The sequence below is a fragment of the Balaenoptera musculus genome, chromosome 12 (assembly GCF_009873245.2).
Source record: "Balaenoptera musculus isolate JJ_BM4_2016_0621 chromosome 12, mBalMus1.pri.v3, whole genome shotgun sequence".
NCBI classification, from domain to species: Eukaryota; Metazoa; Chordata; class Mammalia; order Artiodactyla; family Balaenopteridae; genus Balaenoptera; species Balaenoptera musculus.
Window position 1 is genome coordinate 70,240,129 of NC_045796.1, and position 15,687 is coordinate 70,255,815.

At 36.4% G+C, this 15,687-nt stretch overlaps 1 protein-coding gene across 2 annotated transcripts in view; it reads right to left on the reverse strand.

The window, feature by feature from the left end:
* CFAP206 (cilia and flagella associated protein 206) overlaps positions 1–15,687 on the reverse strand; it is a 62,018-nt gene that overhangs the window by 9,706 nt on the left and 36,625 nt on the right. For both annotated transcript variants that reach the window (XM_036871507.1, XM_036871508.1), the window contains 5 exons: positions 13,471–13,659; positions 12,497–12,655; positions 11,181–11,389; positions 2,922–3,041; positions 1,588–1,786 (listed from right to left, as the gene is read on the reverse strand). In XM_036871507.1, the coding sequence (XP_036727402.1) occupies positions 1,588–1,786; positions 2,922–3,041; positions 11,181–11,389; positions 12,497–12,655; positions 13,471–13,659 (876 nt within the window). The remainder of the gene's footprint in view (positions 1–1,587; positions 1,787–2,921; positions 3,042–11,180; positions 11,390–12,496; positions 12,656–13,470; positions 13,660–15,687) is intronic.

Consider the following 15,687-nt stretch of genomic DNA (forward strand, 5'->3'; position numbering starts at 1 on the left):
CCTAGTTTTGCCAATTTTTTTTAAGCAAATAAAAACGCGAATTTATAAAACACTGATCCCCGAGGTTCTTACTTTTGCAGTGCTACCTACACTCCTGTTTCTGGCTCTGTATCCAAACAGCAGACACTACTAGTGACCCCGTGGCTACCGCTGAAAGTAAATGCATACTTTGGAGGAAACAGACCTTCTTCACTCTTTTTTCCTGATATGCCTGAAAGCCTCAAACGGTGATGAGATGTGGTGAGTGTAAATTAAATTCTTTCAAAAGAACACTGGGTCTCCCAATTCCCTGGAGCAGTAACTTGATAAACTGTGTTCTAGTGAATAAAAACGTTTGACTTATAGTAGGAAATGGCATGTCTTGCCAATATAGTTGAGTTTAATATCTACTGCTGAAGTGACTTTAATTTTTCAGTTTCATTTAGCATTTGCACAGATATGCTGTTTTAACAAAATGAAAAGAGTAGGAAAAACTAACTGGAAGGATGTTTTTGAGTCTCTCTGATTTCATTTTCAGATTTTATGTATTCTAATAATTTAAGAATGCAAATTACCGCTACTTTTTTTTTTCACATCTTTATTGGAGTATAATTGCTTTACTATGTTGTGTTTGTTTCTGCTGTATAACAAATTGAATCAGCTATATGTATACATATATCCCCATAGCCTCTCCCTCTTGAGGCTCCCTCGCACCCTCCCTATCCCACCCCTCTAGGTGGTCACAAAGCACCGAGCTGATCTCCCTGTGCTATGTAGCTGCTTCCCACTAGCTATCTATTTTACACTTGGTAGTATATATATGTCAGTGCTACTCTCACTTCATCCCAGCTTCCCCCTCCCCCCCGCCCCCATGTCCTCAAGTCCGTTCTCTACGTCTGCGTCTTTATTCCTGCCCTGCCACTAGGTTTTTATTTTTCGCTTTTACAAAAACAGAATGTGAAAAGGAAATTTGGAGAGTCCATGATCTAATTTCACTTTCTGGAAAAACTTTCTTTTTAGGCAACAATTCAAATCCCAGACTCTATTTTGACATTTCTCATGAATTTTGAGTTGTCTTTAAGAAGACAGCAGGGACTAAACAAGTAAAAGGAAGTTTATTGATAAAGACAGCCTTTCTATAAGAATCAATGCATCTCTTAAAGGGCCTAAAATAAGCTCAATTTTATAGGGATAACATTTATTGATTTATAAATTTCAACCTGAATCTGGGTAGATATATGGCAAATAGCATTCCAAAGAAATGGAGCTTTATTTGCAACAAATATAGCAAGGATTAATACCCTTTTCTACTACAAACCGATAATAAAATCACTAAGACTACAATAGACACCTATAAGTACAGGAAATCACTGTTAACCAAAACACTAACAATAACACTAGGCATGGTTATTGCTGGATAGCAAACTCTCCAGTTTATATATTTTCTGTTTTCCATATTTTCTATAATGAACATTAGCAGTCTTACAACCAAGAAAGATATTCAAAACTTTATCAGAAAGATACAACTGAAAATTTTAAAACAAAAGAGTGACTTTATTCTAGAGGTAATTTTAGGAGGAAGAGGAAATAATGGATGATTTCTGTTACCAATGTGCTCTTTCATTCTACACACATCAGTTTTCACAGTCACTCCATCAAGAAGAGCTTGCGTCACTTTCTCAGGAAAGAACAGTTCATGAGTCCCCAGAAATGGCTCAAGATGAGTAGTTAAATTACTGAGGATGCTAATCAAAACAGTTTCATCCTGAAAGCTAGTCCACAGATTGGAAAGGGCAATGAAGGTGGGCTGAGGAAGAGACAAAAATGTTCAAAATGTCACTGTTTAATAAAATTACAAATCACTCTACTCTTAAAAATAAGTACAAATTTTTGTTTGTAAAGAGATTAATTCTCCCGTAAGACAAGTAAAAGTAAAAGTCTCATGAAATTAGACAATAGAATCTCAGTAGAAATTGGACTCATAAATTATGAGAAAATAAACTTGTATTTCAAAGCATTTTATTTTGCTATGATTGCCAGTAAGTTAGTTTACTCAAAAAAGCCAAATACACATGATCACCTAAGAAACATTCATGGATGCTTCACCTCAAAAGGTCTAGGGGAAAATAGCTTCTTTTTTTAAAAAAAGCTAAATATGACTCATTATAATTAGATTTATCTGGCTTAGTTACAATTCAAAAGAACTTGGAAAGTCTAGGGATACATCTTGGGCCATTTCTTGTGAGCTTATGAGTTAAAGATTTTGTGTCAGTGACATAAAGTATTTTTTATTCCTATTAAAGGTCACTGACTTATACAACAAATAAAAAATTAATCAGGCCCTACTTATAAGTGAAACAACTTAGCCTTTTGTTTCCAGGTTTTTAAAGTCAAATGTTGGGAATGATTACAGAAAATGATCAGAGACTCAAAATGCTCTATAAAATACTGCATGTACATCTTGTACTTCTTTGGGGCTCCCAGATTTGCCCATAGGGTGGCACAGATAATCAGAAAGTCAGAATAAGTGCAGGCCTGGTAAACAAAGTGATTTTATCTGTCTTTTCAGAAAGGTCACAAGTTACATCACCTCTGTGCTGAAGGCAATTTCTTAACCAGCTACTGTAAAAACGTTTTCAACACTGCACTATGGATTACTTCTGCTGCCACAGACGATACTGATATTATGGTTATTATAATATATAGCTGCACTTTGTTGAGTAGCAATGGCCTACCAAGGGAATCCTCTCATCCAACTTATAACATCCTGGTTATATGATTATTACTACAAAATAACCAAACACAACAGGATCACCTCATATAAAGCTAATATTATTATTTTTAGTAATTAAATAAAATTAAAATTACTTCTGATCCAACTTTATAGGACTTAAGAGTACATTCACCTTTAAACAAGGTCAAAGTGGATGACAAATGCTTACAAAGACTTGTGATGTTGGGACAGCCGTCTTTGATTTTACAGTAAATTTTAATTGTTCCAATTGGGCTCCTAACTGCTTTATCATCATTTCCACTTCTTGAGCACAAGTAATTATATCCGACTGTGAAGACAACATAATTGGCATTAATATTTTTATAATTTTACTGCAAACATTATGTATGTTTTAAGCCCTACCTGCTCCCCACATCTCCTGAAAGTAAGCTCAGCGAGAGCAAGGATTCTGCTCTCCATGGTATCCCCAACGCCAAGAACAGAACTGGCATGTGGATGGTGCTCCAGGAACATTTGTTGAATGGATGAATCTTTTGAAATACAATGGCTATAATTTTTCTCAAATGTATACAGGTATTCTTTGATATTCAGTATAATTGCATTCCCGAGCAGTGGATCCTCTGACATAGTTTTCTAGAACTGTTCTTTTCCCATTCCTCAAAGGTAAAATTAATGAGGTATTCCTTTGAAAACTACTTTGATACCCAGATTTTTAAAAATTGCATTCAAGAATGCAGAAAATGTTAAAAATCATAGCACTGAAAGAAAAACAATATATTTCTCATACAACCATAGCAATCTGAAAATAAGGTGTTATGCTGACTCTGAAATAATTACTAACATTTATTCTTACTATGTGCTAAGCACCATATTAAATACTTATAAGTAAAAAAAGAGGTAAGTACAAATAAGAAAACCAAGGTACAGAAAGGTAAGTAAATTGCCCAAGGATACACAGCTAATGAGGGGTAGAATCATGGTTCTACACCAGATCGTCTGAGCCCAGGGCTCTTATCCTAAGATGTGACCAGAAATGGCAGTGGTATGGGGTTATTAGCACAGTGTTAAAGAGTAACAATTACGTGAAGAGAAAAAAACTGCATTTGAATTCTCAGATATCTGTAGCCTAACTATATGTTTTACTAGACTATTTTTAAATGACAAAAAATTATTACTTCGTAAGACATATCAAATATCATCCCTGTATTTCAACTAATGAATTTTTTTATTCACAATGTAATGTGCATCCTGTTTCAATTTTACCCATACTACTCTTTAAGCATCTCCCCTCCTCTTGCCTCATTCTCCCATTATTTATTTATAATAAAATTTATAATAATAATTTACATATTGTTTATCCTATCTAATAAGTCGCTTCTCTAACCCTCAGAGTTTTTTCCCCTTGATTGCTAGTTTTCTTTGAGGAATCAAATAGGAAAATGCAGTCCTTAAAGTCTTTAGATTTGTACACAAACAACAAGAAACAGAAATAATTCACGTGTGTTCTCCAAAGTAAAAGTTACATTCAATACATAACACTTCTTTAAAAACTATAAGTAAAGATACTCCAGACCTACTCCCCCAAGCTATGCTTGCAGGCTCTGTTCACAGATTAGGCACACAGAACTTCTTGATTTTTCCTGATAGTGTCCTAGAACAATCACTCTGTTTACATTTTACCAAAAAGAACTTGTTCACATCCATGTAGAATTTTTAGTTGCAAAGTGAGTCCTCATAAATAAAGGGAAAGATATTCCCTGCTCAGGGATCAGAAAAATTAATATTGTTCATATGACCATACTACCCAAAGCAATCTACAGATTCAATGCAACCCATATCAAAATTCCAGTGGCATTTTTCAAAGAAATATAACAAACAATCCTAAAATTTGTACAAAACCACAAAAGACCTCGAATAGCCAAAGCGTCTTGAGAAAGAAGAACAAAGCTGAAGGCATCATGCTTACTAATTTCAAATTATACTACAAAATCACGGTAATTGAAACACGGTATTGGCATCAAAACAGACACATAGATCCATGAAACAGAATACAGAGCCCAGAAATAAACCCATACATATATAGTCAATTAATTTACCACAAAGGAGCCAAGAATACACAATGGGGAAAGGATAGTCTCTTCAATAAATAGTGTTGGAAAAACTGGACAGCCACATGCAAAGAATGACACTGCACCACTATTTTATGCCACACACAAAAATCAATTCAAAGTGGATTAAGGACTTGAACGTAAGACCTGAAACCATAAAACTCCTAGAAGAAAGCATAGACAGTAAGGTCTTGCCCTCAGTCTTGGTGACAGTTTTTTTTTTTTTATTTGACACCAGAAACAAAGGCTACAAAAGCAAAAATCAACAAATAGAACTATATCAAACTAGAAAGCTTCTGCACAGCAAAGGAAACCATCAACAAAATGAAAAGGCAACCAATGGAGTGGGAGAAAATATTTGCAAATCATGTATCTGATAAGCAATTAACATCCAAAATATATAAAGAACTAACACAACTCAATAGCAAAAACAAACAAACAAACAATACAATTTAAAAACAGGCAGAGGATCTGAATGGACATTTTTCCAAAGAAGACATACAGAAGGCCAACAGGTACATAAAAAATTGCTTAACATCTCTAATCATCAGGAAAATGAAAATCAAAACCACAATGAGATATCACTTCACATCTGATAGAATGGCTACTATCAAAATGACAAGAAATAACAGGCGTTGGCAAAGATGTGGGGATAAAAAGGGAACACACGTGCACTGTTGGTGGGAATGTAACCTGGTGCAGCTGCTATGGAAAAAGTAGGGAGGTTCCTCAAAAAATTAAAAATAGAACCACCACATCACCCAACAATTCCATTTCTGGGAATTTGTCTGAAGGAAACAAAAACACTAACTCAAGAAGATATATGTGCCCCCATGTTCATTGCAGCATTATTTACAAGGAGTTCTGCCGTTTGCAGCAACAAAAATGAAATTTGAGGGAATTTTACTAAGTGAAGTAAGTCAGACAAAGACAAATATCATACGATCTCACTTATATGTGGAATCTTTTTTTAATTTTTATTTATTCTTTTTTCAAAGATTTATTTATTTATTTATTTATTTATTTATTTATTTATTTTTGGCTGCATCAGGTCTTAGTTGCGGCATGTGGGGTCTTCGCTGAGGCACACAGGATCTTTTGTTGTGGCGTGCAGGCTTCTCTCTTCTAATTGTGGCATGCGGGTTTTCTCTTCTCTAGTTGTGGCACGCAGGCTGGGCAGGTGGGCTCTGTAGTTGTGGTGTGTGGGCTCCAAGGCGTGTGAGCTCTGTCGTTTGTGGCACGTGGGCTCTCTAGTCGAGGCATGCAGGCTCAGTAGTTGTGGCACGGGGGCTTCAGTTGCTCCGTGGCATGTGGGATCTTAGTTCCCTGACCAGGGATCAAACCTGTGTCCCCTGCATTGCAAGGCGGATTCTTTACCACTGGACCACCAGGGAAGTCCCTGGAATCTTTTTTTTAAATTGAAGTACAGTTGATTTACAATGTTGTGTTAGTTTCTGATGTATAGCAAAGTGATTCAGTCATACATATAAAAGTTTTCCAGGTTCTTTTCCATTATAGGTTATTACAAAGTATTGAATATAATTCCCCATGCTATACACAATAGGACCTCACTGCTATATGTGGAAACTTTAAAAAAAAACAAACAAAAAAACTGAGCTCATAGATACAGAGGACAGATTGGTAGTTGCCATAGGTAGGGGATGGGGAGGGGAGTGGGCAAAATGGGTGAAGGGGGTCAAAAGGTACAAACTTCCACTTATAAGATACATAAGTCGTGGGGATGTAATGTACAGCATGGTGACTATCACTAGTTAACAATACTGTATTGTACAATTGAAAGTTGGTAAGAGAGTAGATCCTAACAGTTCTCATCACAAGGGAAAAAAATGTAACAATATGTGGTGAAGAATTTAACTAGATTTATTGTGGTCATCATTTTGTAATATATACATATATGGAATCATTATGTTATACATCTGAAACTAATATAATCTTACATGTCAATTGTATCTCAATAAAAAAGCTAGTTTCACTTAGCACTATCCTTAATGATGCAGTAAAATGTATTAATTTGATTGAATTTTGACCTTTAAGTGCACAGCTTTTTTCTTTTTCTTTTTTTAAATTTATTTTATTTTATTTATTTTTGGCTGTGTTGGGTCTTTGTTGCTTTGCACGGGCTTCCTCTAGTTGCAGCGAGCGGGGGCTACTCTTCGTTGTGGTGTGCCGGCTTCCCATTGTGGTGGTTTCTCTTGTTGCGGAGCACAGGCTCTAGGCACGTGAGCTTCAGTAGTTGTGGCACACAGGCTCAGTAGCTGTGGCTCTCGGGCTCTAGAGCGCAGGCTCAGTAGTTGTGGTGCACAGGCTTAGTTGCTCCGCGGCATGTGGGATCTTCCCGGACCAGAGCTCGAACCCGTGTCCCCTGCATTGGCAGGCGGATTCTTAACCACTGCGCCCCCGGGGAAGCCCAAGTGCACAGCTTTTTAATAATCAGTGTGATCAAACAGAAAGTATATATAAAACACTTCTATTGCATATTAAAACACATAGTTCTCTTACATGACTGGATTGCAAGCTGAACTAGCCTTTTTTCCCTTCCAGTAGAACAGCATTTTTACTTGAAAGAACAACTGGCAGACAAACTATAGTTTCTGAGCCTTAGCTATCGGAAGATATTTTCTTGAGAGTGAATGAAATGGTCTGTCACTTTGGGAAAACGATAGTTTTTGTTACCAATGATAAAATTCACATTTTGGAAAACCTGTATCTGCCACCACGAACTTGACGGCATCCTAACACAAAGATATTTCTAATGAGATTGTTGGAGGAAAAAAATAAGAATAAAGTCGTTTCAACTTTCTTATCATAATGCAGTCCAAAAAATGCTTGGAGAAAGCATGTGAACCTAGCATTCTTCTTCCTCTCCCCCACTTTTTAATTTATAAGTTTTTCATACTTTCTTCCACGGACATTTTTCAACAAGTCTAAAACAAGCATAAATTCCACCTAACTGATATCTTACTTGCATTATCAGAAAAATCAAGAAGTCCTGTATAATCTATGCTACGAATGGGCCCTGCAAACATAGCTTGGGGGGAGGAAGTGTACAAAAGTCTTGACTTACATATTTTAAGAAATATTGTGTGTCATGCAACATTTACTTGCACGATAACAATAAGTGGCTTTCTCTCTATGGTGACTGCCTTGCTCTTCAAAAGCCCACAGAGGATGGAATTCTGTTCTCTCAGCTAAGACAGTCAACAAGACTGCAATCACCCCTTCCTTTTCTCTTCCAGAGTATTTGATTTGTTCACTGCAGCAGATAAAGTCCTGATCAAAAAACAATAACTATCTTACCCAAGCTATAATTGGATTTTTCAAATGTCTACGTAAACTGAATGTAGCATTGGCAAAAGAAAAATTTTGCATCAAAATCAATACTTCAAAAAAGCACATTAATATCTGTTCAAATAATGTGACTTTAAAAAAGAGTATTCATAGATTTCATACCCAGGAAAAGGTTTCAGCTAAACATAAACTGACGTATTTTATAACCTAGTGATAATACTGATTAAACTGAATCCATTCTGTAACAATTAACCTTAACTGTAACTTAGGTAGATTGATGGGGGAGGTTGGATAGCTAAAAACTATCATATCCATGTCAGCCATAAAAAAGAATGAAATTTTGCCATCTGCAACAGCATGGATGGACTTAGAAGGTATCATGCTTAGTGAAATAAGTCAGAGAAAGACAAATACTGTATGTTACCACTTATATGCGGAATCTACAAAATAAAACAAATTAGTGAATATTAAAAAAAGAAGCAGACTCACAGATATAGAGAACAAACTAGTGGTTACCATTGGAAAGAAGGGAGGGGGGAAGGGCATGATAGGGGTAGGGGATTAAGAGGTACAAACTACTATGTATAAAATAAATAAACTACAAGGATATATTGTACAGCACAGGGAACATAGACAATATTCTATAATAACTATAAATGAAGTATAATCTATAAAAATTTGAATGACTACGTCATACACCTGAAATACAACATTGTAAATCAAGTATATCTCAATAAAAATAAAAACAACAACAACAAAAAGAAACACTGATTAAGCAGCAAAAAAGTCAGAAGGCTAAGAAAACTCATCCTGACCCTAACTGAAAGGAGTATGAGACAGTCATAAAGAGTGTTAAGATCAGAACGTGAACTTTCTAATAACACGAGCAACAGAGGGCTTGGAAATGAGATATTGTCTAGAAAAGTAAGAGGTCTTCAGCTTGTGCCCCTACTGAGATGAAATTAGAGCTGTTCTGCTAATGCCCCGACGATGGTGATGGTAATAAACACTGCCATCATCATCATCATCATCATCTTCATCATCATCCGTTTACTGAGCGCTCACTGTCTGCAAGCACTGTTCTACCTTATTTACCTAGTGGAGACTATCAATAACCCCTTTTTACAAATGTGGGAACTAAGGCACAGAGAAGTCAAGCAACTTCGTCAAGGACACAGATTTCGTGAGTGGCAAAGTCGGGATTAGAACCCATGCAGTCTGGCTGCAGGACCCACACTTATCACTTCTACACTCTATTAACCGTCCCTCTAGCTCTGAGAGTAAGAACTCCAATGAGAATATAAGACTGTCAGTTAGTTGGCTGAATATGTTTCATGAGTGAAAGCTGTGAGAAGATACTATATAATGAACAATGTCCTCTACAACATCCTTACAGTATGTGTGACAGTTTCCCAAAGTTCTTTCTTATAATATCCGTTCTGGACATAAATGACAAAAGTAAATGTGAGATTCTGCTCCTGTGGACCTGTATGCACTCACGATAAACCGACCGTGAAATCCTCTTAGTATCTTACTAGTTACATAAGGCTGCTAGCCACAAGTCAGTGTTAGGGGAACATGTACCCTAAAGAATGATTTGGTTTCAAATAGTTGATTTAGAGTCCTCCCTTCTGAAGGCAATTAGATAGCAGGTAAGCTGTGAGGACCACTCCTAGTTTGTTGCAATGAAGTCATGTCTTTTGGATGTGATCTTTCTATTCTCTGTAGCGGAGGTAAGGAGAGAAGACAGATTGAGTGCAGCCGAAAGTGGCAGTGAGTCATTAAGATACAAGTGAAAATGAAGAGGGGGCAGAATACAGCTTGTTCTATCCCTCAAGACATTAGTATTCACCTGTACAAAAGACAGTTCCACTGATCCTGCGGTCTTATGGTTTTTGGAAAATAGAGGCTGTGTGAAGGTAAACAGTGACCAGGGGGATGGATGTGCCAATTAATTCAGTGGGAGAATCCTTTCACAATATGTATGTATATCAGATCATCACACTGTACACTTTAAATATCCTACAACTTTGTCAATTATACCTCAATACAGCTAGGGGAAAAAAACAGAAACAAAACAGTAAGTGGTGGAAACATAGCTTGCTGCCATGACATAGTTAACAAACTGTGTTCCCTGGAATCTTAGGGTGGCTTGGGGATGCTCCTTGGTGAAAGGTCCTCCAATCCTTTCATCTAGATACTTGCTTTATATTTTTAGGATTTTGAGTAAGTTTCCATCTGAAAGGGCTCTGCTGCTTTAAAAAAAAGTTTAAAATCACTACTTCATATTTTCCAGCTCTCTGGGGATAGTGTTTGGCTTGTTCATTCGATCTAAAAACATCAGAAATAAAAATCTTTTCTACCAATTTTTACAATTAGAACAAATAATTACATAAAAGTTCTTTGAGTGCCAACAACCTGCCAAACTATATGTTAGACACTTGCTCTGAATGAAAGCAAACAATGCAGCATTGCTTACATATATATATACACATACCTGCTTAACTAGGGCAACCATGCAACAATCATATTACCGAGGAACAAAGAGAATCAACTACCAAAAATCCATTCCTGCCAACACATCTTTATTAAAATCAACATCCCACTTTCCCATTTCTATTTTAGGATCTCTTGATCCTACAGATGAAATATATACTGAGCAGTTATTAAGGTTGCCTTCTTTATCAACGACCTGGTTCTATCTTTTGTTTTCACCCCATAATATACAAAGAGGTGGCAATAAACAACAAGGTCCTACTGTATAGCACAGAGAACTATATTCAATATCCTATGATAAACCATAATAGAAAAGAATACAAAAAAAGAATGTGTGTGTGTGTGTGTGTGTGTGTGTATATATATATATCTCAATCATTTTGCTGTACAGCAGAAATTAACACAACATTGTAAATCAACTCTACTTTAAAAAAAAATCTGTCTAACCAGTGGGTTTTTTTAAATTAAACTACATATTTAATTCAAAGCAAAGAATATATATACAAAGAGGCTGCATTCTGTGGGAAAGACCAGCTCTTATGACATTAACTCACCAAAATGATCTGAAGGAAGATCTCGTATTGTCGCACGTTATACAGTGCTTCTTTTAACAAATAGGGCTGAAGTTCTCGACTCAAGAGTGGGTTCTCTGCTCCTTTCTCGAGGATGGCTGTGTAGCGGTATGCCCGGTCCTGGACCACCTCAAGTTGGGAATCAACATGCTGAGTGGTGGCTGGGATTGCTTCCCGAAGAATAGCTGGCACTGGTTTGAGAGGTATAATAAGAGAGACATGAGGCAATCTAAAAAGATTCAGAAGAAAAAGCCTAGAAAGTGGTCCTATTTAAACATTAGGTTGAGTTAGTTTTTTTCCTTAACCAAATTAACAATAAGGAGGCATGGCTCCTACACCAGGATGGAAAGAGTCCAAAAAGAAAAGCCTATTCAAAAAAAAAAAAAAAAAGACATTGCCAGAATAATAACCAAAAGTTAAAGCAGATCAGCTTTTGCTACTAAAATATAGAAGATCCTAAAGAATAGACAGGCGTTGGTGTTATGTGCTGTATTAACCACGTGCCTCTAGAAAAGCCACTGTATCTCTCCTTCTGTGTATCTTCTTTACTACTAGTAAAAAAGAAAATAAAAGCGTACCACTTAAGAAACTCACTGGGATACTGAAAAATAACAGAACTGTCTAGCAAGACAGGAAACTTTATGAAGAATGGGAATTGACTTTTTAGAAGAGTTTTTAAATTGCAAAAAAAATTACCTTATTGTACTAGATCAGTGATCTGGTAAAAAGACACTAACACCTTCTCAGTGGGCCTACGTGTGTACCAAATGCATAAAGAAGTTACTTCTACTGGTAGGTCTTTGAGCAAATATTTCAATGAGTACTTTCAAACTTACAGATAATGAATGCATTAAGTATATAACAGCATAGTAGAGGCTCCTGAATTTACAGATTTGCAAATATCTCCTCTTGGACCATTTCTTTCCATTAACCACATCAACAATGGTTTGCTTCTCAGGGTGATTTTTATTTCTTAAATCACTGAATTTTATTCCCTTTTGGTTATTTGACTTGGAATAAAGAACACAGAGCTCCACTGAACTGGGGAGCCTGGCCTCCAGAAGGCCCTCTCAGTCCTTTTACTGATTCATGCTCCCATACTAGCTTCATGGTACATAAAATTTAAGGTCTTGCCCCAGTAAGATGAAAAATTACTATACATTATGAACAGTAGCTGTACCTAAGGTATGGTCAAAACTGCAAACCTTAAATCTAAGAATGCTGTGAATTATTTTCCTCTGTTCCCATTAAATTTTAAACTTACCTAACCTATAGAATTAACTTAATAATATACCTACAGTCATCAATGCCTTCTCCTCCCTTTCCACGGTCTCGGTTAAATAAACGAATTCCAGTAACAATCATGGTGAGTTCTTTCAGCTGGCGTTCTTTGTCCTTCTTAGAAAGAGTTAGAAATGTCCCAAGCTCAGCCTGAGGAAAAACACTCTGTAGGGCAGCTAAAACAAACCACAATAAGGACAACAAAATGGTAAGTAAAGATATCAGAACGTAAAAAACAAGTTCCTTTCAGCAGAAAGTTAAGGGGCTTGTCTTTATAGAGTTACTTAGATGATTCTTTAAATGTCTGATACCTGATTCCAGAATACATAGCAAAATTTAGCATTTATCAAGAAAGCTGAGCTACTGAAAATAATGCCATTGCTTCACGTCTATTTTCATAATTAAGCATCCATCAGTAATTTTTTGGCAATGGGCATTAAAACAAGCTTTCTAATTAGGGCTCTGAGTAGAAAAAAAATGATGCTTTAAAATAATTATGGAAGAAAGCCGTGGGAAGATTAGAGATATTGCCTATTCCTTATCTTAAAGTACGAAAGTGAAAAAAAAAAAAAAAAAAAGTACGAAAGTGGGCAAGTATTTCCTGTTTCCTAAAACAGTGCCATTTTCCATCATCCATCCTAGGTGACAGACTCAACTGCTCTCATCAGTATGAAATCTCCTCTCCCAGCAGTCCCCGTTCCCCAATCAGCCTGGTTAATCATACTGCCAATGTTTCTGTAGTGAGGAGTAATAGGCCCCTAGGTACATACAGCTCTAAGAAGATTAACAATATTCACTTCCCAAAAGTGCTACTTGAGTTTTAGTGTTGATACACTGTGTAAGAAAAATCTGGGTTAAGTTTTAACCTCTTATTTGTGCTAATTTTTTTTCAGATAAAAGAAGAAAACTTCAATCTTCAATACTTATAATTCAACATATTTTATAAGATACCATGTTCATGGATGGAATGGAAATGGTGTATATTTTTTACCTGTTGCCTCTCTGACAATCTTGATGTCTGTTGGGGACCCCAGCCCAGAGCGCAGTAACACGTAGCTGACGATCTTGCGGTAGAGGCTTTCCAGCTCTTCTCGAACACATGCTCGACTATCTGTAATTTCTCTGCTAACAGAGCTTAATCTAGACTCTACGACCCGGTGATGTTCTTCGAGAAATTCCTCTAAAATTGGCAAAGGACATGTTCCATATATTGATACTTAGAATTCTTCTCACATAAGAAAATAGGACCAGTGACTTCCCTGGTGGCACAGTGGTTAAGAATCCGCCTGCCAATGCAGGGGACACAGGTTCGAGCCCTGGTCCAGGAAGATCCCGCATATCACGGAGCAACTAAGCCCGTGCACCACAACTACTGAGCCTGCACTCTAGAGCCCACGAGTCACAACTACTGAGCCCACATGCCACAGCTACTGAAGCCCATGCTCCACAACAAGAGAAGCCACGGCAATGAGAAGCCCACGCACTGCAAGGAAGAGCAGCCCCCGCTCACTGCAACTAGAGAAAGCCTGCGTGCAGCAACGAAGACCCAACACAGACAAAAAAATAATAATAATAAATAAATAAATAAATAAATTTTTTTAAAAAAGAAAATAGGACCAGAGGAAAAAATGGCTTGCTATAGCAATTCTACTGCATGAAAACAAGTATTTTCGTAAGATGTAGTAAGCAAAAATAAACAATGGCCAGCAAGTAACCTCAAGACAAAAATCTAGTGGGAAAGACTTACTACCGCAATTTAAATGGCATGCTTTATCAAAACACGTAAGCCTTTAAAAAGACAATCCAAACGTAAGAGCAGATAGGGCTAAAACCTCCTACTTAAGCAGAAAGTACACAAGACAATTTATAATATATATTATAAACACATACAGTATAAATATTGTACTATCTATATTCTCTAGGTAAGTAGGTGTAGTATACTGTATGTAAACACATCTAATATAAATATCCATATAGGTAGTATGAATATTCCTCTTCAATTATGTGTATTTCTATTTTAGTTCTAGATAAATTTCTTTTGAATATCACTACTGTAATATGATGTTGTATCAAGAATGGTATCCCTCTCCCTTCTTCCTGTAATGCAGTGAGGTTTAGGCTTAATCGTGGAAGGAGCCACAGTTCACCAGCACTACAATTCTTGCAACTAAGTCAATAAGACACCCTATAACAAGGGCAATAATTAACATATCAACCATGCCCAGTTCATAGCTATAATCTTACCACAAAAACAACTCAAACTTTGAAATTAAGAAAAATCTAAATTACATCATCAATTCCACTATTATTTATTGTTCTAATATATTATTATTGATAAAAAAAGCAAGATGTATGATTTTACACATGTAGCATAACTGAAAGGTTAATACAGAGAGGGGAAAAAAAAAGACAACAAAAATCACCAAATGGTTAATAATGACTGAATTACAGTGGGGCAGAGGCAGTGTAGTCTATAGAGAAATTTCATTTCCTTTTTTCTCGTTTCCAGTTTATTTTTGATGTATGTAAGAAACTATTTACATAAGGAAATATGTTCTAAGCTTAAATTTCCCATCAGTCACTTCATTTTTGGGTAAGTTACATAATTTAGGTAAGCATTATGTGATAATAATATAAACCAGGAAAAATAAAATAAGCAAATTAAAAAATTTTAACTTCAGTGACCTGGTTGCTTTAATTTAAGTTATTATGTATTAGTGGTATAATAGTCAAAACACAATAGACTTGGAAACTTCTGACACTCTCAAAGGCCATTGGTGTTCTTCTCATTTAGCATCTCCAACATTATTACATTCTTCAAAGTTGGAAAAAATTTCAAAAGATAAACAAAAAAGTTAAATTGTTCTTGGTCAACCAAATGAAGCCCTTGAGAAATGGAATATTGCCTGCCATATCAGTAAACAAAGGATGTCACAGCCATCTGCACTTGCAGCTCTCCAGTGTGAGCTGGTGAGCCCTGAGGGAACTCAGGAAGGAAAGAATACCTGCCATCTAGCAGCCGTCAGACTGCAGCCACTCCCCACGGGGAGCCCTGAGGAAACTCAGGATGTGAAAACACAGGACACTGGCTCCAGATAGCTGAGGTCCACATCAGTGAGCCCAGACTCTTGCATCTTCTCATACAAAGAAAAGCCCTAATTTCCTTAATTTGGGATATCGGTTTCCTTTAATTAACAATACTCTTTTG